Source organism: Scylla paramamosain, chromosome 49 (genome assembly GCF_035594125.1).
Source record: "Scylla paramamosain isolate STU-SP2022 chromosome 49, ASM3559412v1, whole genome shotgun sequence".
NCBI lineage: Eukaryota > Metazoa > Arthropoda > Malacostraca > Decapoda > Portunidae > Scylla > Scylla paramamosain.
In genome coordinates this window covers 3,927,824-3,950,000 of record NC_087199.1, presented here as the reverse complement: position 1 = coordinate 3,950,000, position 22,177 = coordinate 3,927,824, and the positions used below count along the sequence as shown (strand labels likewise).

Sequence of the window (22,177 nt, the reverse complement as noted above, 5' to 3'; positions counted from 1 at the left end):
ACCCAGTCCTTCTCACCACCTCTCCCACTTCACTGCTCTTCTCCATTCAGTGTTATTACTCCACATCCACAGGCCATCATTAGCAGACCTCTTGGGTGGTTTCCAAGACCCCAGCTTGGCCTTCAAGACATTTAACCATACCAGGGTCTTCCTCCAGCAGCTCACCAGAATATAACTGGATAACTTGCCTGCTGCCAGCACCTCCAGGCCTCTAGAGGTTGTGGCACCACAGCCTTCACAGCCCCTGAAATCCCCAACAAGAACAAGAACACAACAGGGTAGTGGGAGTGGTGGCTTCAAGACTCACTGCCACTGTACAGGGCAACTGTTACTCTTGTACATCATGTGCTGCTTACAAGACTGTGCCTAGAATTCTGAGAGGAAAAAGTAAAAGCTCACAGGACTGGTTGACGAGACAGCTAAATGACCCTTATGTGAAGTTGACCAAGCAACATCAGCACAGGTGAGCCTCAGCACTCGCTTTTACCCCTTCCTTTCCCACATTAGCCATCTTCCAACTCCCTCCCCAGCAAGGCCCCTATGATCATTAGCCAATGCAAGACACTGCAATAGAGTGACAGTGTATGCCTGTTTTTTGGGGCCACTTCTTGGTAAATATGTTGATCATGATAATTTTTCAGACTGAGATAAATTTTTTTACTGCCCAAAATATTATGCTTTTTCAAAAGGAGATAGTGACATTGAATAATCTTAGCTATAGCAGCTCCTCATGAAGCAGCTAAATTATGTGGATATTGGTGATGAATACATACTGTACAATATGGGTGTGAGAGTTGTTTTAGGGTCACTCATGGTTACATTAGTGACGTGATCCATCGTACACTGCGTCACAAATTGTAAGTCCATGCTGACAGGGTTTACTTGGAGAGATATAGTGTGATGCATGTGTTCGTATGTTTGTTTCCAGTATGTAATGATGCATGCTCTCTTGCATCTCTTTTGTTCAGCAAATGAGAACTGTACTTTTAATGACATTAGAATGTCGTTAAATGTCACTTACTTCCAGGCAATGCATCATTTATTTTCAGCCAGTCACCATGTGTATATGTTGCAGCCACAGCAGTCAGCTAGTTACCCATAAGGGTACTCAGTGTCACAATGGCAACTGAGTGCAGTGCACACAAATTTAAGTACTTGGATTTTATCATGCAGTTCCATAAGCAAGGCATACAATTCTTAAGATTGCACAGTGTTTTGCCAAAATTAGTTGAGTGTTGAACAATTGATGGCACCAGTGCCCTTTGAGGATGAGGAAGAGGAGGTCTGCAAACCACACCTTGGACTCTTTATTTTTTCTATTAAGGTTTAGGTCTGGTTATGTTAGGTTAATGTTCTTAACCCATAAACTGCAACATTTATCATATGATGAACAGCATGTAACTGTGACTTACATCATATGATATGAAGGCTCTTTTTAATCTTGGCAGCCTGTATTTCGCACCCATATGTCTTGAAATGATGTTTGGCAACTCAGAGTGAGCAAGCCCCCTCTCTCTCTCTCTCTCTCTCTCTCTCTCTCTCTCTCTCTCTCTCTCTCTCTCTCTCTCTCTCTCTCTCTCTCTCTCTCTCTCTCTCTCTCTCTCTCTCTCTCTCTCTCTCTCTCTCTCTCTCTCTCTCTCTCTCTCTCTCTCTCTCTCTCTCTCTCTCTCTCTCTCTCTCTCTCTCTCTCTCTCTCTCTCTCTCTCTCTCTCTCTCTCTCTCTCTCTCTCTCTCTCTCTCTCTCTCTCTCTCTCTCTCTCTCTCTCTCTCTCTCTCTCTCTCTCTTTCTCTCTTTCTCTTTAGAGGGTAGTCACAGCCTGCCCACTAAAGACAACTCTCTTCCTCCACACAAAACTACAAGCACCTAATAACACACACAACCTTCACTCGAAATTTCAAAATTCATGGCAACTCCTACACCAGCTTTGGAGTCCCCATCTGGGGAGGGGACCATAAATGTCCCCAGGTCGGACTGCCTTTCTGTCGACGACCCTAAGTGTCTTGACACCCCCCAACTTTTTCTTCATTAACTTCTGCAACATTCGTGGTCTAAGATCTAATTTTCAATCTGTAGAACACCACCTCTCCTCTTCTAAACCTCATCTTCTTTTCCTCACTGAAACTCAGGTGTTTGAGGCAACTGACAGTAGCCCCTTTTCTGTTCCATCCTACTTTCTCTATCCTCATTTTCGATCCAAAGCTGGATGCTGCGTGTATGTGCGCAATGACTTAACCTGTTCTCGTGCCCACGCTCTCGAATCTTCCGAGTTTTCCACCATCTGGCTACAACTACAGAGACACTCTCATACTAAATTTATCTGTGCTGTATACCTCTCACCTAACTCCTCTGACTATAAGAAATTCTTTGACTACTTAACTTCCAAAGTGGAGCACATTCTGACCCTCTTCCCTTTTGCAGAGATCTCCATTCTTGGAGACTTCAATGTTCACCACCAGCTTTGGCTTTCCTCTCCCTTCACTGACCATCCTGGTGAACCAGCCTACAACTTTGCTATCCTCCATGACCTAGAGCAATTGGTGCAACACCCTACTCGTATTCCTGACCGTCTTGGAGATACGTCCATCATTCTTGACCTTTTCCTGACCTCTAATCCTTCTGCTTATGCTGTCACCCTTTCTTCTCCGTTGGGCTCCTCCGATCACAATCTCATATCTTTATCTTGTCCTATTGCTCCAATCCCTCCTCAGGATCCCCCTAAGTGAAGGTGCCTCTGGCGTTTTGCCTCTGTTAGTTGGGGGGACCTGAGGAGGTATTTTGCTGATTTTCCTTGGAATGACTTCTGCTTCCGTGTCAGAGACCCATCTTTGTGTGCTGAGCGCATAACAGAGGTGATAGTGTCTGGCATGGAGGCGTACATTCCTCACTCTTTTTCTCGTCCTAAACCTTCTAAACCTTAGTTTAACACAGCTTGTTCTCGTGCTATACATGATAGAGAGGTGGCCCACAAAAGGTACTTAAGCCTTCCATCACCAGAATCTCATGCACTTTATATTTCTGCCCAGAACCATGCCAAGTCTGTTCTCCAACTAGCCAAAAACTCCTTCATTAACAGAAAATGTCAAAACCTTTCAAGATCTAACTCCCCTCGTGATTTCTGGCATCTAGCCAAAAACATCTCCAATAACTTTGCTTCTTCTTCTTTCCCTCCTCTATTTCAACCAGATGGCACCACTGCTATCACATCTATTTCTAAAGCTGAACTCTTTGCTCAAACCTCTGCTAAAAACTCTACCTTGGATGATTCTGGGCTTGTTCCTCCCTCTCCTCCACCCTCTGACTACTTCATGCCACGTATTAAAATTCTTCGCAATGATGTTTTCCATGCCCTCGCTGGCCTAAACCCTCGAAAGGCTTATGGACCTGATGGGGTCCCTCCTATTGTTCTCCGAAACTGTGCCTCCGTGCTTGCACCTTGCCTAGTCAAACTCTTTCAGCTCTGTCTGTCAACATCTACCTTTCCTTCTTGCTGGAAGTTTGCCTACATTCAACCTGTTCCTAAAAAGGGTGACCGTTCTAATCCCTCAAACTACCGTCCTATTGCTTTAATTTCCTGCCTATCGAAAGTTTTTGAATCTATCCTCAACAGGAAGATTCTTAAACATCTATCATTTCACAACCTTCTATCTGATCGCCAGTATGGGTTCCGTCAAGGCTGCTCTACTGGTGATCTTCTGGCTTTCCTTACTGAGTCTTGGTCATCCTCTTTTAGAGATTTTGGTGAAACTTTTGCTATTACCTTGGACATATCAAAAGCTTTTGATAGAGTCTGGCACAAAGCTTTGATTTCCAAACTACCCTCCTACGGTTTCTGTCCTTCTCTCTGTAACTTCATCTCAAGTTTCCTTTCTGACCGTTCTATTGCTGCTGTGGTAGACGGTCACTGTTCTTCTCCTAAATCTATTAACAGTGGTGTTCCTCAGGGTTCTGTCCTGTCACCCACTCTCTTCTTATTATTCATTAATGATCTTCTAAACCAAACTTCTTGTCCTATCCACTCCTACGCTGATGATACCACCCTGCACTTTTCCACGTCTTTTCATAGACGTCCAACCCTTCAGGAGGTAAACATATCACGCAGGGAAGCCACAGAACACCTGACTTCTGATCTTTCTAAAATTTCTGATTGGGGCAGAGCAAACTTGGTATTGTTCAATGCCTCAAAACTCAATTCCTCCATCTATCAACTCGACACAACCTTCCAGACAACTATCCCCTCTTCTTCAATGACACTCAACTGTCCCCCTCTTCTACACTGAACATCCTCGGTCTGTCCTTTACTTATAATCTGAACTGGAAACTTCACATCTCATCTTTAGCTAAAACAGCATCTATGAAATTAGCTGTTCTGAGACGTCTCCACCAGTTTTTCTCACCCCCCCCAGCTGCTAACTCTGTACAAGGGCCTTTTCCGTCCATGTATGGAGTATGCTTCACATGTCTGGGGGGGGTTCCACTCATACTGCTCTTCTAGACAGGGTGGAATCAAAAGCTTTTCGTCTCATCAACTCCTCTCCTCTAACTGACTCTCTTCAGCCTCTCTCTCACCGCTGCAATGTTGCATATCTAGCTGTCTTCTACCGCTATTTTCATGCTAACTGCTCTTCTGATCTTGCTAACTGCATGCCTCCCCTCCTTCCGCGGCCTCACTGCACAAGACTCTCCTTTCTCTCACCCCTATTCTGTCCACCTCTCTAACACAAGAGTTAACCAGTATTCTCAATCATTCATCCCTTTCTCTGGTAAACTCTGAAACTCCCTGCCTGCTTCTGTATTTCCACCTTCCTATGACTTGAATTCCTTCAAGAGGGAGGTTTCAAGACACTTATTCATCAATTTTTGACCACTGCTTTGACCCTTTTATGGGACTGGCATTTCAGTGGGCATTTTTTTTTATTAGATTTTTGTTGCCCTTGGCCAGTGCCCTACCTACATAAAAAAAAAAAAAAAGAAAGAAAAGAATCTCATGCACTTTATATTTCTATCTGTAGCCATGCCAAGTCTATTCTCCAACTAGTCAAAAACTCCTTCATTAACAGAAAGTGTCAAAATCTTTCAAGATCTAACTACCCTCATGACTTTCTGACATCTAGCCAAAAATATCTCCTGGCATCTATCCAAAAATATCTCCAATAACTTTGCTTCTTCTTCTTCTTTCCCCCCTTTATTTCAACCAGATTGCACCACTACCATCACATCTATTTCTAAAGCAGAACTCTTCGCTCAAACCTTTGCTAAAAACGCTACCTTGAATGATTCTGGGCTTGTTCCTCCCTCTCCTCCACCCTCTAACTACTTCATGCTACCTATTAATGTCCTTCACAATGATGTTTTCCATGCCCTTGCTGGCCTAAACCCTCGAAAGGCTTATGGACCTGATGGGGTCCCTCCTATTGTTCTCTGAAACTGTGCCTCCGTGCTTGCACCTTGCCTAGTCAAACTCTTTCAGCTCTGTCTGTCAACATCTACCTTTCCTTCTTGCTGGAAGTTTGCCTACATTCAACCTGTTCCTAAAAAGGGTGACCGTTCTAATCCCTCAAACTACCGTCCTATTGCTTTAATTTCCTGCCTATCTGAAGTTTTTTTTATCTATCCTCAACAGGAAGATACTTAAACATCTGTCACTTCACAACCTTCTATCTGATTGCCAGTATGGGTTCCGTCAAAGCCGCTTTACTGGTGATCTTCTGGCTTTCCTTACTGAGTCTTGGTCATCCTCTTTTAGAGATTTTGGTGAAACTTTTGCTATTGCCTTGGACATATCAAAAGCTCCTGATAGAATCTGGCACAAAGTTTTGATTTCCAAACTACCCCCTTATGGCTTCTATCCTTCTCTCAAGTTTCCTTTCTGACCATTCTATTGCTGCTGTGGTAGACGGTCACTGTTCTTCTCCTAAATCTATTAACAGTGGTGTTCCTCAGGGTTCTGTCCTGTCACCCACTCTCTTCTTATTATTCATCAATGACCTTGTAAACCAAATTTCCTACCCTATCCACTCCTATGCTGATGATACCACCCTGCACTTTTCCACGTCTATTTATAGACGTCCAACCCTTCAGGAGATAAACATTTCACGCAGGGAAGCCACAGAACGCCTGACTTCTGATCTTTCTAAAATTTCTGATTGGGGCAGAGCAAACTTGGTATTGTTCAATGCCTCAAAAACTCAATTCCTCCATCTATCAACTCAACATTACCTTCCAGACAGCTATCCCCTCTTCTTCAGTGACACTCAACTGTCCCTGTCTTCTACACTGAACATCCTCGATCTGTCCTTTACTTATAATCTGAACCAGAAACTTCACATCTCATCTCTAGCTAAAACAGCTTCTATGAAGTTAGGTGTTCTGAGATATGTCTGCCAGTTTTTCTCATCCCCCAGCTGCTAACTCTGTACAAGGGCCTTATCCATTCATGTATGGAGTATGCTTCACATGTCTGGGGAGGTTCCACTCATGCCGCTCTTCTAGACAGGGTGGAATAAAAAGCTTTTCGTCTCATCAACTCCTCTCCTCTAACTGACTGTCTTCAGCGTTTCTCATCGCCGCAATGTTGCATCTCTAGCTGTCTTCTACCGCTATTTTCATGCTAACTGCTCTTCTGATCTTGCTAACTGCATGCCTCCCCTCCTCCCACAGCCTTGCTGCACAAGACTCTTCTTTCTCTCACCCCTATTCTGTCCACCTCTCTAATGCAAGAGTTAACCAGTATACTCAATTATTGATGCCCTTCTTTGGTAAACTCTGGAACTCCCTGTCTGCTTCTGTATTTCCAGCTTCCTATGACTTGAATTCTTTCAAGAGGGAGGTTTCAAGACACTTATTCTTTAATTTTTTTTACTACTGCTTAGGACCAATTTATGGGGCTGGCATCTTGGTGGGCTTTTTTTTTTTTTTTTATTGGATTTTCGTTGCCCTCGCCCAGTGTCCCTCCTACATAAAAAGAAGAAAAAACCACTATTCAAAGACATTGGTCTATATTTTAGTGTATTTTCCTTATTTCCTCTTTTGTATGTTGGTGTAATATTTGCTCTCTTCCAGTCTTTTGGTTCTCTTCCCTGTGATAGTGATGTCACCACTAGACTGTGAATTTTATCAGGCAGTTGTTCTGTACATTCCTTCAATATCTAGCTTGGTACTCCATCTGGACCAGATGCTTTAATTACTTCAAGTTCTTCCATCATCTTAAGTATTTCCTCATAACTGACTGGGACTGCACTCAGTATATACCTCACCAACTTATCCCTTCCAGCATCAAACTCCCCTTCCACAATAAATACCAATCTGAAACTATTGTTCATAACCTCCACCATATCCTGTTTGGGTTCATTTATACACATATCTATTATATCTCTTTTATAGTTTCTTCTCTCCATTCTTATTATCTCAATGTACTTGTTTCTAGCATCAATATATTCCTCCCATCTGCTCTCAGTTTTCCTCTTCTTCCCTCTATTCCAAGCATTTGATTTACAATTTCTAGTTTCTTTGTATTATGTATTGAACCATTCTTTACCCAAAACCTTTAGGTACAAATTTCTCCACAGCAGAATTATATTTCCTTATAAATTCATCTCATTTTCTGGAACATCTTCTACATCTTCAAAATCTTTCCAGCCCATGGCAACAAAGTACTTTCTTAATTTTTCAAAATCATCTTTACTATATTTAAATCTTTTTACCTTATAATTTTCATCAATGATTACATTTTCATTTTTGAAATTAAATTCCATCAACATGTAATCACTTTCACCTAGAGGGCTATCATAGTGTATTGTTTCAATAATTTCCATGTTCTTGGTAAACACTAAATCAAGTGTTGATGGTTTATCTCTTCCACTAAATCTTATATCACAGTCTACTCACTGAGTCATGAAGTTTTCCACTGTTCAGTTTAACAGTCTATTACTCCATGAGGTCTTACTTCCAGTAGTTGTCAGTGTTTCCCACTTTATCTCCTTACAATTAAAATCACCAACAATAACTATATCACTACTTTCCATCACTATCTTTTCAAGACCTTTTAACACATCTACCACCATCTCTTTGTGCTCTTCTTTTCGCCAAGCATTGGTCACAGGTGGCACATACACTCCTACATAATTAATTATCCCTTCATTTCCATTTCTAATCATCATTTGTAGAATTTCAGACTTGTCTTCATTTTTTATTACCCTCTCCACTTTAACATACTTTTTAGTCAGAATGATCACTCCCCCCTCCTCCCTTGTCACTTCTGTTTTTCATCCATAAATCATATTTACCAGTGTCAGGAGTTCCCTATTCATTTTTCCATTTTGTCTCACATAATACAGCAACATCTGGTGCAGTTCTGTTTAATAACTCATTTAATTCCATCTTTGTTGACATTAATCCATTTACATTAGTATAATATACTGTTTGATGTACCATTTCTTTATTCTCATATCTCTTACTCTTCAGAAAAACTTCTCTTTTTGTTGTTTGTCTTTTTGTTTAGCCTCATTTATCAGCTCCTTTTGCTTCAACCTTTCAATCTCATCCATATCCCTGTTTATCCATACATTATATTCTTCATCTCCAGACAACCTCCAAGACCCATTAATTACCTCTTCTGCTTGTACCTATGTTGCAAACTTTGTGTGTGTGTGTGTGTGTGTGTGTGTGTGTGTGTGTGTGTGTGTGTGTGTGTGTGTGTGTGTGTGTGTGTGTGTGTCAGATATCCACACAGCTCTGCAACATACACTTGCACACACACACACACACACACACACACACACACACACACACACACACACACACACACACACACACACACATACACACACACACACACACACACACACACACACGCGCGCGCGCGCGCACTTCACTCTTCCAACACTCTTGCCCCGCGGACTGGAAGACATCTTACGTCACCCCCATCCCCAAAACTTCCAGTCCACAGTGACTCAATGACCTCAGGCCAGTCTCTATCACCCCCATCCCTAGCCTTATTTGTGAAGATTTTGTGTATGACTGGGCCTACACCAAAATTTGTAATACCGTGGATATCAGACAGTTTGGAAATATTAAAGCCACCTCCACCTCCCATTACCTGGCCAGCTTCCTTGAATTCATCCACAGCCACCTGGACAAGCGAAACACCTCTCTAGCTGTTGCTTTTGTGGACTTCAAAAAAGCCTTTGATCTTGTTGATCACACTGTTGTCATCAGCAAGGCAGTAAGTCTGGGTCTCCCTCCTAACCTGGTAGCATGGCTAGCCCACTTCCTCACAGGGAGGCATCAGGCCGTTCGCTATCAGGGCTCTGTCTCTAATTTCCAACAGCTGACATGTGGGGTCTCCCAGGGCCCCCTCCCCAGCTCACAGTGGGCCCTCACCCCCTCCAGGTGGTCCAATGTGCCAAGCTTCTCGGAGTCACGGTGGACGACCAGCTGACCTGGAAGCAGCATGTCGCCAGCACCGTGAGATCAGCTACCTATAGGCTGTACATGCTGTGCAGACTCAGGTCGCTGGGGACGCCAACAGATGAGTTAAGGGGGGTGTACCTTACCTTCATCCTCCCCAAACTTGTGTACGCCTTCCCAGCGTGGTCCTCCTCCCTCACACACACTCAACAGCTACAGCTAGAGAGTGAGCAGAAAAGGGCGTGCAGGGTCATCCTTGGCCTTGCATACACCACCTATGAAGAAGCCCTGACCACCCTGGGTCTGTCCAGACTATCCACCAGGCACCGAGAGGCTCTGGAGAAGTTTGGAAGGGGACTACTGCATCATCCACGTCTCAGAAACATGCTGCCGCCTGACGCGCCTCACCCGGTCTGTGCCACCAGACACCACAACAAGATAATGCCCCTAAAGGCGCCGCGCACAGACTGGTACAGACTCAGTGCGATTCCCACCATGGTGTGAGCCATCAATCAATAGTCCCTTCTAGATTAGACTTACCTTTAGGATTAATGTTAAGTATTTCCCCACCCCCTATGTACATTTTCAGTTTGTTAACTGCCTAAATAATAAACCATTTATTATTATTTTATTATTATTACACTCACACACACACACACACACACACACACACACACACACACACACACACACACACACACACACACACACACACACACACACACACACACTGCAGCCAAATCAGGCAGTTAAGAAATTAAAGACCTGTTGTTGTTTGAGATCCCTTACCACTCCCTGTACTCTCCTTTTGTCTCATCCCACAGGCATTGTCAGTGATGCTTCCTGTGTTGTGATTCCATCATGGCAGGCATGGAAGTGCCTCTCGCTGCATCACCGCCTCATGATCATTGAGAGCATGGACACAGACACAGGTATGTCACCTCTCCCCCATCACCCTCATTGCCAACACAAGCCACTTTTTTGTCTTGTCCTTATAAATCTATTTACCAGATTGTCAATTCCACATGGGATTTTTTGTGAGTGTTACTAATGCCTCCTCCTCCTCCTCCTCCTCCTCCAGGCCCCAGTGGGTACATGGACCTCCTCAATGGACAGATGGATAGAGGCTGGTGTGCTGGCTGCATGTGTCAGGAGTGAATCTCAACCTTCTTCTCCATTGTGGCAACAGGGATGATATATGAGATGGCCATGACCAGCATGCCCCCTCAGGTACTGCTGTGGTGCTTGTAATGGTGTTGTAGTGGTTGTAATGGTGGTAGTAGTAATAGTAGACAGTGATTGTAGCTATGATAATAGTAGTTATAGTAATTTTCAGTGGTATAATAATAATAATAATTGGAGATAAACAGCAGGCAATTCGCACCAATCTTTTTGACGCATAACCTAACATCATTTAATCCAGCCTAACCTCATGACCTAGCACAATCTCACCCATCACTAAGCCAACCTAATCTAATTTAACCCAATCAATTATTATTTCAGGAGCTGCATCTCTAACCAAACCTCACCACACTGACCCTCCACTCACATCACATCTTCAGGTGCTGCATCTGCACCTGCCACACAGTCCATCCTCTGAGGCTGTTGTCCTGCGCATCTTCTTCCCAAAGCCTCAGCATTATGACACATATGTGGATGGTGTTTTTGTTCCCCCAGCCAACTTCAACACCTCTGCAGCCAGCTACAAGCTGTTGCTCGAGAACCCCACCCACCCTCAGGCTTTCCTTCCCATGCTGGACAATGTAAGGGATGGCTGTGTGCTGTGTGCTGTGTTGTGTTGTGTTGTGTTGTGTTGTGTTTGGAATGTAAGGGATGGTTGTGTGTTATGTTGTATTGTGTTGGGAATGTAAGGAATGACTGTGTTGTGTTGTGTAGGGAATATAAGGAATGGTTGTGTGTTGTTTTGTGTTGTTTGAGGCACTGGAACTCTGTACTTTGCCCTGCCTCTCCCTGTCAGTTTGGGGCAAAGGAACAACTGCTCTGCCTTGTCTCTCCCTGCTGGTAACAGAACAACCACTCAGCCTTGCCTCTCCCTGTCAGTTTTGTCATGCCTCCCTATCTGTTTAGTTTTGTCATGCCTCTCACTGTCAGTTTTGTTATGCCTTTCTCAATTTTGTCATGCCCCCATGTCAGTTTTGTCATGCCTCCCTGTCAGTTTTGTCATGCCTCCCTCTCAGTCTTGTCATGTCTCTCCATGTCAGTGTTGTCAGGCCTCCCTGTCAGTCTTGTCATGTCTCTCCCTGTCAGTGTTGTCATAGCTCTCCCAGATAGTTTTAGGCAAGGGAAACACTATTATGCCATGCTTGTTTCTGTCGCCACCTCTCCAACTCACCCAGACCCTCCCCTGCAGGCAATGGGGACCAGCTACTTCCAGCGCAGTGCTAAGTTGGTCCATGTGGTGCTGTGCGAAGACCACACCCATGATCACCCTCACCAGTGGTCTCGTGGTGAAGGAAGATGAGTTTTATGAGCAGAACCTGGTGTTGAATCTGGCCAGCCTGTTTGAGGTATCCCCAGACAACATCAGGGTCATCAGTGTTATGCGGGAGCACTCCAAGAGACAGCAGGGAAGGCTGGAGGTGGGCACAATGAGGATGTGTATTGGGTCTGGTCTGTGTTGAGTCTGACTGTGGTGGGTGCAGCTGTGTTCAGTGTGGCTGTGTTGAGTCTGGCTTTGTTGGATCAGTGTGTTGTGTGTGGCAGTGTTGGTCTGTGTTTTATGTGTGACCATGTTGTTTGTGGCTATGTTGGGTGTGGCTGTGTTTGGTGTGGCTGTCTGGGCTGCCTGGTCTCCCTTACTAATAAGAGCTCAATATGCAAGACTTATTCTCAAATGTTTGGGAGTTTCAACTAATTGTAGATCTAATGGAATTTATCTAGGTTTTCAAGGTAATTTTTATGACACTTGTAATAGGGAATGATCTCACCATGAAAGGGCAGGATTAAACCAGTTTTTGCTGTGAGGTTTTGCTGTGGAAGTATGTGGACAGCTGTGGTGTGCCTAAGCTCTTGGGATGTAGCAGGGTGGTCCACAAGACTGTCCCATTACACTAGGAGCCAACGGAGCTAAGAGTGTGAGTGATGTGTGCAGGAGTGTGTGGTGCTTTGTGTGGGCCATTCTGTGTGAGATTGCCAGCCTGGTATATAGATAGATAGATACTGGTAGTTTAACAAGGACTGTGCCAAATGAATGGCAAAATTGCCTATGAGATTCTTACTATTCATTATATCTGAAAATAATTACTAAAGAGAACAAAATGTTTAAGAATACAACTTAAATTTATTTAGGCTGAAGTGGCCAGCGCTCCCACTACAAGCTTGAATGGCGAGGGGGAGGAGGGAGCAATTGGTGGGGAGGTGATTCCCTACAAGAAGCTGGTGCAGAGTCTGGAGAAGACTGTCAATGGATTCCAGGATGGATCATGCAGCAACTGTGCCTCTCTCTCTTGGTAAAGTGAGCCTCTGCTCTCTGTTCCTTTGTGATCTTATGTTGTCTCTTCCTCCAATGCTTCCTCTTAAGTCAAACACTACTCTCTGCCTCTTTACTGCCTTGAGTCATCTCTCACTCCTGTAACTCCTCTTGGTAAAATGACACTTCTCTGCCCTTTTACTGCCTTGAATCATGTCCTCCTGCACTTTGTCATCAGCTGAACCATTAACAGAGGTAGTGTGTTCCTCCAATACCCGCCTCTCTTCCTCAGGTGAGTGACCCCATCGAGCCACCACCCAAGGAAGCTCCTCCAAAGGCCACAGAGGAGGAAGGCACTGTTGTCATTCCGGATATCAAGCCATTCTACAAGCAGCAGGAGAAGGAGGCGGCAGAGAAGATCAAGGAGAGCCTGGCAGTGACGTGAGTACGCCAAGCCATCCAGTGCATTGGTGCTGAGTGGTGTGTCCAGCAGTATGGTGCAGTACACAGTGTTTGAAATGCAGCTGTCCTTCACTGTACTGGATACAGAGGTGTGTGTGTAGTTGTAGTATACAAGGCCTAAGCTACACACCTCTGGTTCTGTCTACACCTTTATTCATTTATCAGTTTATGTACATTTCTTGCCTCTCTCACCTTTGTCTACTTGTGGTATACAGGGGCTGGGCTACACTCCTTATCCCACCTCTGTATTCATTCAGTCCTTGTGTGTGTGTGTGTGTGTGTGTGTGTGTGTGTGTGTGTGTGTGTGTGTGTGTGTTTACCTAGTTGTTTACCTAGTTGTGAAATACAGGACAAGAGCCACACTAGGCTCGTGCTGTCCCGTCTCCATATCGACTTTTATCTAGATTTTCTTTAAATTTATGAATTATCTTTGCACACACAGTCTCATCCTTAAGTTCATTCCACACTGATATACTTCTGTGTGGGAAGCTATGTTTCTTGATGTCTCTTCTGCAAACACTCCTTTTCAGTCTCCTTCCATGTCCTCTTGTGTCTCTCGCATCTGGTATCAAGAGGTCTTCTCTGTCCAAATTTTCCATTCCTTCCAATATTCTATATATTGCTATCAAATCACCTCTCTCCCTCCTTTTTTCTAGTGTAGTCAGGCCCAATCTCTTCAACCTTTCCTCATAACTATACTCTCTTAAGTTTGCAGGGATTTTAGTTGCAGCTCTCTGAATTCTTTCTAACTTACTTGTATCCTTTTTCAAACTTGGTGACCACATTAATGCTGTGTACTCCAATCTCAGACATATCGTTGTTATCAGTTTTTTTTTGTTTTTTTTTATCATATCTTCATCAATATAGGAGAATGCTATTTTGATGTTCTTCAGTTTATATGTTTCTCCTATAATTTTGTTTATGTGCTTCCTGAATGATAAATTATCAGTAATAATTACTCCCAGGTCTTTTTCTTCTGATCTTATAGAGATTTCCTCATTCCCTAAGTAATAGTTGCCAACTGGTCTTTTCACACTTTTTCCAAACCTCATCACACTACATTTTTTAGCATTAAACTCCATGTTCCACCTCAATGATCATTCATTAATATTAATTAAGTCCTGATTTAAAGCATTGCAATCCTCTTTATTTGTTACTTTTCTCATAATCTTAGCATCATGAGTGAAAAGGCTCATGTAACTTTCTACACCTTCTGTCATATCGTTTACATAAACTGTGAACAAAATAGGTGCAAGTACCGAACCTTGTTGGACTCCACTCGTTACCATTCTTCAGTTTGACCTGCTGCCTTTAATTACTGTCCTCATTTCTCTTGTTTGTCAAAAAGTCAGTCATCCACTTTAACAGTGATTGACCGAGTCCAGTTTTTTTTCCAATTTCCATATTAGTCTTCTGTGTGGAACTTTATTGAATGCTTTTCTCAGATCTAAGTACATGCTGTCAGCCCACCCATCTCTCTCTTGCACTAGATCTATTACTCTTGAGTAGAAACTTATCAAATTTGTAACACAAGATCTTCCTTTTCTGAAACCAAACTGTTTCTCTGTTATCACCTTGTTGTCTTCTAGCTATTTCACCCATCTGTTCTTGATAATCTTTTCACAAATCTTCGCCACCACACTTGTGAACAATACAGGTCTATAATTTAATGGATCTTCTTTACTTCCAGTCTTGTGGATTGGGGTAATATCTGCCCATTTTCAATCTATGGGTACTCTACCTTTTACCAGGGTGGTGCTAATTATATTGTGCAACGCTGAGACTAATTGTGAGCTACACTCTCTTAAAATCCAACTGGAGACACCATCGGGACCCATTGCTTTCGTTACATCCAGGTCTTCCAACATATTCTTTACTTCATCTACTGATGTTTTAATCTCCTTTATGTCGGTCCCTTTTTCTAACGCTGTCCTCTCATCTCTGAAATAATTTTCCTTAGCAGACAGAGTGGAAGTATCTGTTAAACACTTCAGCTACGTCTTCTGGGTTATCCACTGTCTCTTCTCCAGCTTTTACCGTGCTTATTTCATCTTTACTCTTTAATTTTCCATTAATGAATTTATAAAATAATTTTGGTTGGTTTTTACATTTCTCTACAACATTCCTTTCAAATTTTTTCTGCTCATCTCTGTGAGTTTTGACATATTTGTTCCTCTTCCTTATATAATTGTTCCACAGGTCCAGTCTCCTGTTTTTCTTCCACTTGTTCCATGCTTTTTCTCTCTCCAATCTAGCTGTTGCACATCTCCGGTTGTACCAATCCTTTTTGAAAAGGTTCTCTGTTGACCTTTTGGGTACCCATTTCTCTACTCTCTTATTATAAATGTCCAGGAAAGCTGTCCACTTTTCCTCTATGTCCTTCTTTTGAATAACCATGTTCCAATTCACTTCACTGAAATACTTCCTAAGTTGTCCAAAGTTAGTCTTGCTGTAGTTTAGCCATTCTCTTCTGTGGTCCTCTTTTCTTATATGGAGGTTATTATCCATAACTGCGAACTGAATCAGCACATGATCACTTTTTCCTATTGGGTTTATGTATTTAAGGTCTTTTACTATTTCTTGTTTCTTGGTGGAAATTAGATCATCCACCCCATATGTGACAGATTCCACTAATAAATCCTTCCTAACTAGAAGCATCACACCTCCTCCCTGTTTATTCTTTCTATTTCTCATCCAGAGGTTGTATTTTCCTTCACCAATATTTAATATATCCCTTCACTTGCCAGTTTAATTTCAACGATTCCCATGATGTCCAGTTTCTCCTCTTTTAATTTCTTTGATCTCTCCAGTTAGTTCTTTTTCTTCTTGTAATGTCTCCACTAATTTTTCCACACATATCTTTTCCTTCTTTTCTCTTTCAGTCCACTGAGGTGCATACTCTTCCTTCAGACTGAATACCACAAGTTTTTTTTCTTATCCTCAGTTTCTCTCACCAAGTTTTCTTTCTGTTTTATAACTTGAACAACTTTTCTGTTAGCTTTGTGTTGTTTTGCCTTTGTTTCTCCACAGTTTTCCTAAAATCTATTTTTTCTTCCTCTTGTTCTTTCTTCCAATTTTCCTGTTTTACGTTTAACTCTTCCACTTTGCCTTCATGTTCCATTGCTTTCTTTTCATATAACGTTTGTTTTTTATGTAGATTGTTGTATGCACCCTTCCACACCCCCTTCTCAGGGATCAAAGTTTCAACCATCTTCTCCATCTTCTTAAATCTATCCTTCACTTCCTTCATTTCGGTTTCCAGTGTGATAATTCTTCTTCTCATCATTGCTTTCCCGACCCTTCAGTTCTCTTTCCCAAATCCCAGTCTCTCTGTCTTGCCTTCAGGATGATCCCCGTTGGTATAAACAACATAGTGGGGACCGAAGTAGCCCCCTCTTCACTGCTCATTATAACAATTTAACTGCTTTCTGCAAAATACTTTTGGAGACGGGACAGCAACAAGTAGAACCAGGGTGAACTCTCACACTCTGTATTTCCACTAGGGCAGCTCTCAGCGACGGAGATGGCTGGATTTTTAGCGTGTGTGTGTGTCTGTGTGTGTGTGTGTGGGTGTGTGTGTGTGTGTGTGTGTGTGTGTGTGTGTGTGTGTGTGTTTAGTAAACCTTCAGGCCTTTTTGGTTCCCATGAAAGGACTCAAAGATGCACCAATAATTTTCTCTCTCTCTCTCTCTCTCTCTCTCTCTCTCTCTCTCTCTCTCTCTCTCTCTCTCTCTCTCTCTCTCTCTCTCTCTCTCTCTCTCTCTCTCTCTCTCTCTCTCTCTCTCTCTCTCTCTCTCTCTCTCTCTCTCTCTCTCTCTCTCTCTCTCTCTCTCTCTCTCTCTCTCTCTCTCTCTCTCTCTCTCTCTCTCTCTCTCTCTCTCTCTCTCTCTCTCTCTCTCTCTCTCTCTCTCTCTCTCTCTCTCTCTCTCTCTCTCTCTCTCTCTCTCTCTCTCTCTCTCTCTCTCTCTCTCTCTCTCTCTCTCTCTCTCTCTCTCTCTCTCTCTCTCTCTCTCTCTCTCTCTCTCTCTCTCTCTCTCTCTCTCTCTCTCTCTCTCTCTCTCTCTCTCTCTCTCTCTCTCTCTCTCTCTCTCTCTCTCTCTCTCTCTCTCTCTCTCTCTCTCTCTCTCTCTCTCTCTCTCTCTCTCTCTCTCTCTCTCTCTCTCTCTCTCTCTCTCTCTCTCTCTCTCTCTCTCTCTCTCTCTCTCTCTCTCTCTCTCTCTCTCTCAGTGACCAGGGCCACAAGAGTTATCCCTGGCAGGTGACGGCAAGTCTATTGGGAGGTCCCCCAGGTGCCATCCTCATGGGCACCACAACAGTTCCCTACAGGAATGGCACTGCCACCTTCACCGACCTGTCAGTCAGCAAGCCCGGGGAAGATTACAACCTCACTTTCACCATCACCTACCCCAGCTATGCTCCAGCCCTCACCACCACCCTGGAGGAGACCTTCAGGTAGGTACAGGTCTTTATTTATGTAAGAGGGGGACTGGTCAAGGGCAACAGAAAGTTTAAAAAAAAGCCCAATGAGAGTGCCAGTCCCTAAAGAGAGGTCAAAAAGGACCATCCAAAGCTGGAGCACAAGTGTCTGGTGTAAGAACAGAAGAATAAGAAAATAAGTGAAGCTGTAAGAAGCCATCAGGCCTACACATGGCAGTCCCTGTACAAAGCATGCCTACCTATTTCCACCTATCAGCCTCATTCATAAATCTGTGTAATCTTTTAAAGCTCACTAAAGAATCGGCCTCATTACTGAGTCCATTCCATTCATCCACCACTCTATTTAAAAACCAATTCCTTCCTATCTTTTAAATTTAACTTAATCAGGGTACATTAATGGTGTCTCTAGGGATTAGACCTTGACAGGATACTGAGGGAAATACAAGTCTGACGTGCCAAAAAGGAGAGAAAAGGATCTCAGTTTTACCAAGATACAATTACTATTAGAGTCACATAAGTGATCTAATAGTTGGTCTTCTTTTGGTCTCTCCTCAGCACATAAGTAATCTAATAGCTGGTCTCCTTTTGGTCTCCCCTCAGTGCATAAGTGATACAGTAAAATCCCTCTTATCCGGCATCAATGGGACCGCCAACATGCCAGATACTTGAATATTGCCGGATACTTGAATAGAAGTGAAATTATGTCCACAATCACCACCCTACACTCACGCATCTTACCATAACAAAGATCAGCTGATCTTAATCAGCAGCTGATCTGATCAGCTGCTTTAGTGTAAGCACAACACGCTTCCTCTTTTCTACAACTTTAGGCATGATGAAGGCGTCAGGCGATAAACAGTGCACATGCGGGACTGAGTCACTGAGTAAACACAGTGCAGTGGGCCGCGGGTGGCGCGAAGCACTGCGCTCTGGTGGCAAGGGGACAAAGTATGCCTTGCGGGGGAATTTTAATCGATTTTATGAGTACACATTGATTTTTTATTGATTTTAAGGCTCGGGGAAAAATGTGCCAGATACTTGAAGCTGCCGGATACTCGAAGGCCGGATGAGAGGGATTTTACTGTAATAGTTGGTCTTCTTTTGGCCTCCCCTCAGCTTGACACAGACGAGTGCAGCAATGGTCCTGCAGCAGTCCAGCATAGTGCAGGCCAGACAGCCCACCACCATCACTGTTCACTTTGTTGACAAGGGCTCTGGCTTGGTGCTTAATGGCCTGGCTTTCAAGGTGAGGACACAGACAGGCATGATTGACTTAAATGTTGCATATAGAGTAATAAAATAATATAATCTTTGTTAACATGATGTGAGGAAGTGAGGAGACAGACAGGAATGATCTTTTTATATATATATATATAGAGAGAGAGAGAGAGAGTAATAAAACAATATAATTTCTGTTATTGTTATGATGAGGTGTTCAGTTTGTTGACAAAGATTCTGGATTTTAGTTTGATGGCAAGGCATTGAAGGTGAGGAGATGACAGAAAATCAAGTTAAATTTTTTTTTTTTATAGCGTAATAAAACAATATTAATTCTGTTATCAAGAGGCATTCAGTTTGTTGACAAGGACTCTGGCCCAGTGCTTGGATGGCAAGATGGCAAGGTGGGGTAGACAGGAATAATCAAATCAAGTTTATTTTTTGCATACATGCATAAAGTAATAAAGCAATATTATTTCTGTTATCATGATACATTCATTCAGTTAGTTTACAAAAATTCTGGCTTAATGTTTGATGGTGAGGCTTTCAAGGTGAGCAGATGGACAGAAATTACCAAGTTAATTAAGGGACTGCAGTTAACTTTTTTGAATGAAAATGTGTGCAAAAAGCAACATTGGTCTGTGCACACTGAAAATCATCCAGCACTTTGGCAACAATCTGCCAAAGTTTGAGCTGTGTGTCTGAGACATAGCTTGTTTACACTCAGGCTTTAGATTACACCTTGTGGTACTCCTTATGTTTTGCTGTTTTTCATATACTGTATCTGTTTTTTTGTGTGTGTGCATGATTTTTGGAGACTTTTTTTCAGATGTGTGGCATGTTATCCCTAAGTGGTGGGAGGGGAGGGAGTGGGACAGTAGTTACTGGATAATGAGTTGGCCTAAGGTGAGGCCAGGGCATGTGTGTACTGCCACACTAGTGCCAGACCATCCACATGACTCATAAAATTTATGAGAGGAATCGTGTTACTATCTTCTGTGAAGACCATGACCATAGCAGAGTCTTGTAAGTACAGTCACTATGGTGCTGTAGGGAGGTCCACAACACTGTTCCTTCCCACCAGAGACCAATGGGCCTAAGAGTGTGAGTGATGTGTGTGTGAGTGAGTGGTGCTTTGTCTGGGATTGGTGGCCTGGTATATAGATAAGTAGATAGATGAAGGAAGTAAAATTATACCTTCTCTGTTATCATTCCTTAAGAAAGCACAGAAGTTGAGAGAAATTGCATCTGTACTGTATTTTTTTTCCTGAGCCTCTTCTCTCTCCTCCTCAGGAGAGAGTTTTTCTCATCCCCCCAACTGCTAACTCTGTACAGGGGCCTTATCTGTCCATGTATGCTTCACATGTCTGGAGGGGGTTCCACTTGTACTGCTCATCTAGACAGGGTGGAATCAAAAGCTTTTTGTAATTGTATCATCAGCTCCTCTCCTCTAACTGACTGTCTTCAGCCGGTTTCTCATCACTGCAATGTTGCATCTCTTGCTATCATCTACTGCTGTTTTCATGCTAACTGCTCTTCTAATCTTGCTAACTGCATGCCTCCCCTCCTCTGACAGCCTTGCTGCACAAGACTTTCTTCTTTCTTTCACCCTTATTCTGTCCACCTCTCTAATGCAAGAGTTAACCAGTGTTCTCAATCATTCATTCCTTTCTCTGGTAAACTCTGGAACTCCCTGCCTGCTTCTGTCTTTCCACCTTCCTATGACTTGAATTCCTTCAAGAGGGAGGTTTCAAGACACTTATCCCTCAATTTTTGACTGCTGCTTTGGAGCTTTTTATGGGACTGGCATCTCAGTGGGTCTTTTTATTTTTTGGTGGGGGGAGGGGGAGGGTTGTTGCCCTTGGCCAGTGTCCTTCCTGCTTGAAAAAATGAATAAATAAAAATATCACCACCCATATCTTCCCAACACAAATACTGACAACAGACCCTGTGTCAGGCTGTATGTACCAGATGAGGCCGTGTCAATGCTCACCTTTGAGAACGTCATATTTGAGGCGCCAGACGTGAGACAGCAACTCATAGCCAAGGTTGCTGTCATCTCTGCTAGCTGGTACGTGGAGTCCTCTTGAGTATCGGTGTCAGTCTGGTAAACTCTGGAGCTCCCTGCCTTCTTAAGTTTAGGGTAATTCTTTTGGCTCTGTCTTCTAGAGACTGGCACTTCAGTGGGCCCTTTTATTTTTATTTATTTATTTATTTATTTATTTTACTTTATTTTGTTTTATTTTATTTTATTTCATTTTTTATTTTTTTCCTCTCTCTCTCTCTCTCTCTCTCTCTCTCTCTCTCTCTCTCTCTCTCTCTCTCTCTCTCTCTCTCTCTCTCTCTCTCTCTCTCTCTCTCTCTCTCTCTCTCTCTCTCTCTCTCTCTCTCTCTCTCTCTCTCTCTCTCTCTCTCTCCTTTTTGTTGGCCTTGGCCAGAGTTCCTCTTACATAAAGGAAAATCTTGTATACTGATGTACATACTCATGGAAGTTAAGATAAAATGTACTGCATTTTGATGTACTGTTTAAAGCCCCAATACCTCACACTAGAGACTATTAAAGATACAGAATCCTTGCTGAACCATCACTGGAACCATGAAAACACCCTTGAAAACACCATAACAACTGAAAGTATTGGATGTAAGAGAGAGCAAAACATTTGGGAGTGCAGTTTATTATGTCTCCCATACAGTACTGGTGGTGTATCCCTCACATCTGGCCATCAAGGAGTACACCATGGTCAGGTCCCTGCGCACCTATTTGTTCTGATGGAAGCAGTTGGAGGATGTGGTGAGAATGACTGTCCTTATCGCCCATCTGTTATATCCTTCAGTATCTTCTTTTCTTCACCTGATCTGTTTTTCCTCTTGCATCCTTCAGTAATATTGTTTTCTTCATGCCTCCTGTGTTCTTTTTGCTTCTGTTCTATTCTTCATTATACTTTTCTGTTATATCCTTCAGTGATATCCTTTTTCTCCTCCTGCAGTGTATTCTTTTTCCCTCTTATCATATCATGTATCCTTCAATGATATCTTTTCTTCGTCTTTGCTGTATTCTTTTTCCTCTACCTTATCCTTCATTATCCATTTCTTCACTCGTCCTGTATTCCCTTATATTTTTAATGCACACTCCTCCACACACAATTTAAACCTTTCTGTCATGCATAGTTACCCGCACCCCTCCTTGCCCCCCCCCCCCCCCACACACACACACACACACACAC

General features: G+C 43.0%; 2 protein-coding genes across 18 annotated transcripts in view; both read left to right on the top strand.

Annotated features, from left to right (window-relative positions):
• LOC135095411 (uncharacterized) overlaps positions 1 to 11,051 on the top strand; it is a 37,386-nt gene extending 26,335 nt beyond the window's left edge. For 11 of the 17 annotated variants that reach the window (XM_063996239.1, XM_063996241.1, XM_063996243.1 and 8 more), the window contains 5 exons: positions 73 to 463; positions 9,327 to 9,876; positions 10,231 to 10,338; positions 10,488 to 10,636; positions 10,910 to 11,051. In XM_063996239.1, coding sequence (XP_063852309.1) covers positions 9,332 to 9,876; positions 10,231 to 10,243 — 558 coding nt within the window. In that variant the 5' untranslated portion in view covers positions 73 to 463; positions 9,327 to 9,331 and the 3' untranslated portion in view covers positions 10,244 to 10,338; positions 10,488 to 10,636; positions 10,910 to 11,051. Of the gene's footprint in view, positions 464 to 9,326; positions 9,877 to 10,230; positions 10,339 to 10,487; positions 10,637 to 10,909 lie in introns of all 17 variants that reach the window. The other 6 variants (XM_063996246.1, XM_063996245.1, XM_063996247.1 and 3 more) reach the window with 4 other exon arrangements.
• Positions 11,052 to 12,745: 1,694 nt separating this feature from the next.
• Positions 12,746 to 22,122, top strand: LOC135095410 (uncharacterized). The gene is made up of 6 exons (XM_063996230.1): positions 12,746 to 12,881; positions 13,129 to 13,277; positions 17,526 to 17,750; positions 18,852 to 18,981; positions 20,911 to 21,024; positions 21,647 to 22,122. The coding sequence occupies exons 1-5, from the start codon at positions 12,831 to 12,833 to the stop codon at positions 20,926 to 20,928; spliced, it is 573 nt and encodes a 190-aa protein (XP_063852300.1). The 5' UTR covers positions 12,746 to 12,830; the 3' UTR covers positions 20,929 to 21,024; positions 21,647 to 22,122.
• The last annotated feature ends 55 nt before the right edge of the window (positions 22,123 to 22,177 follow it).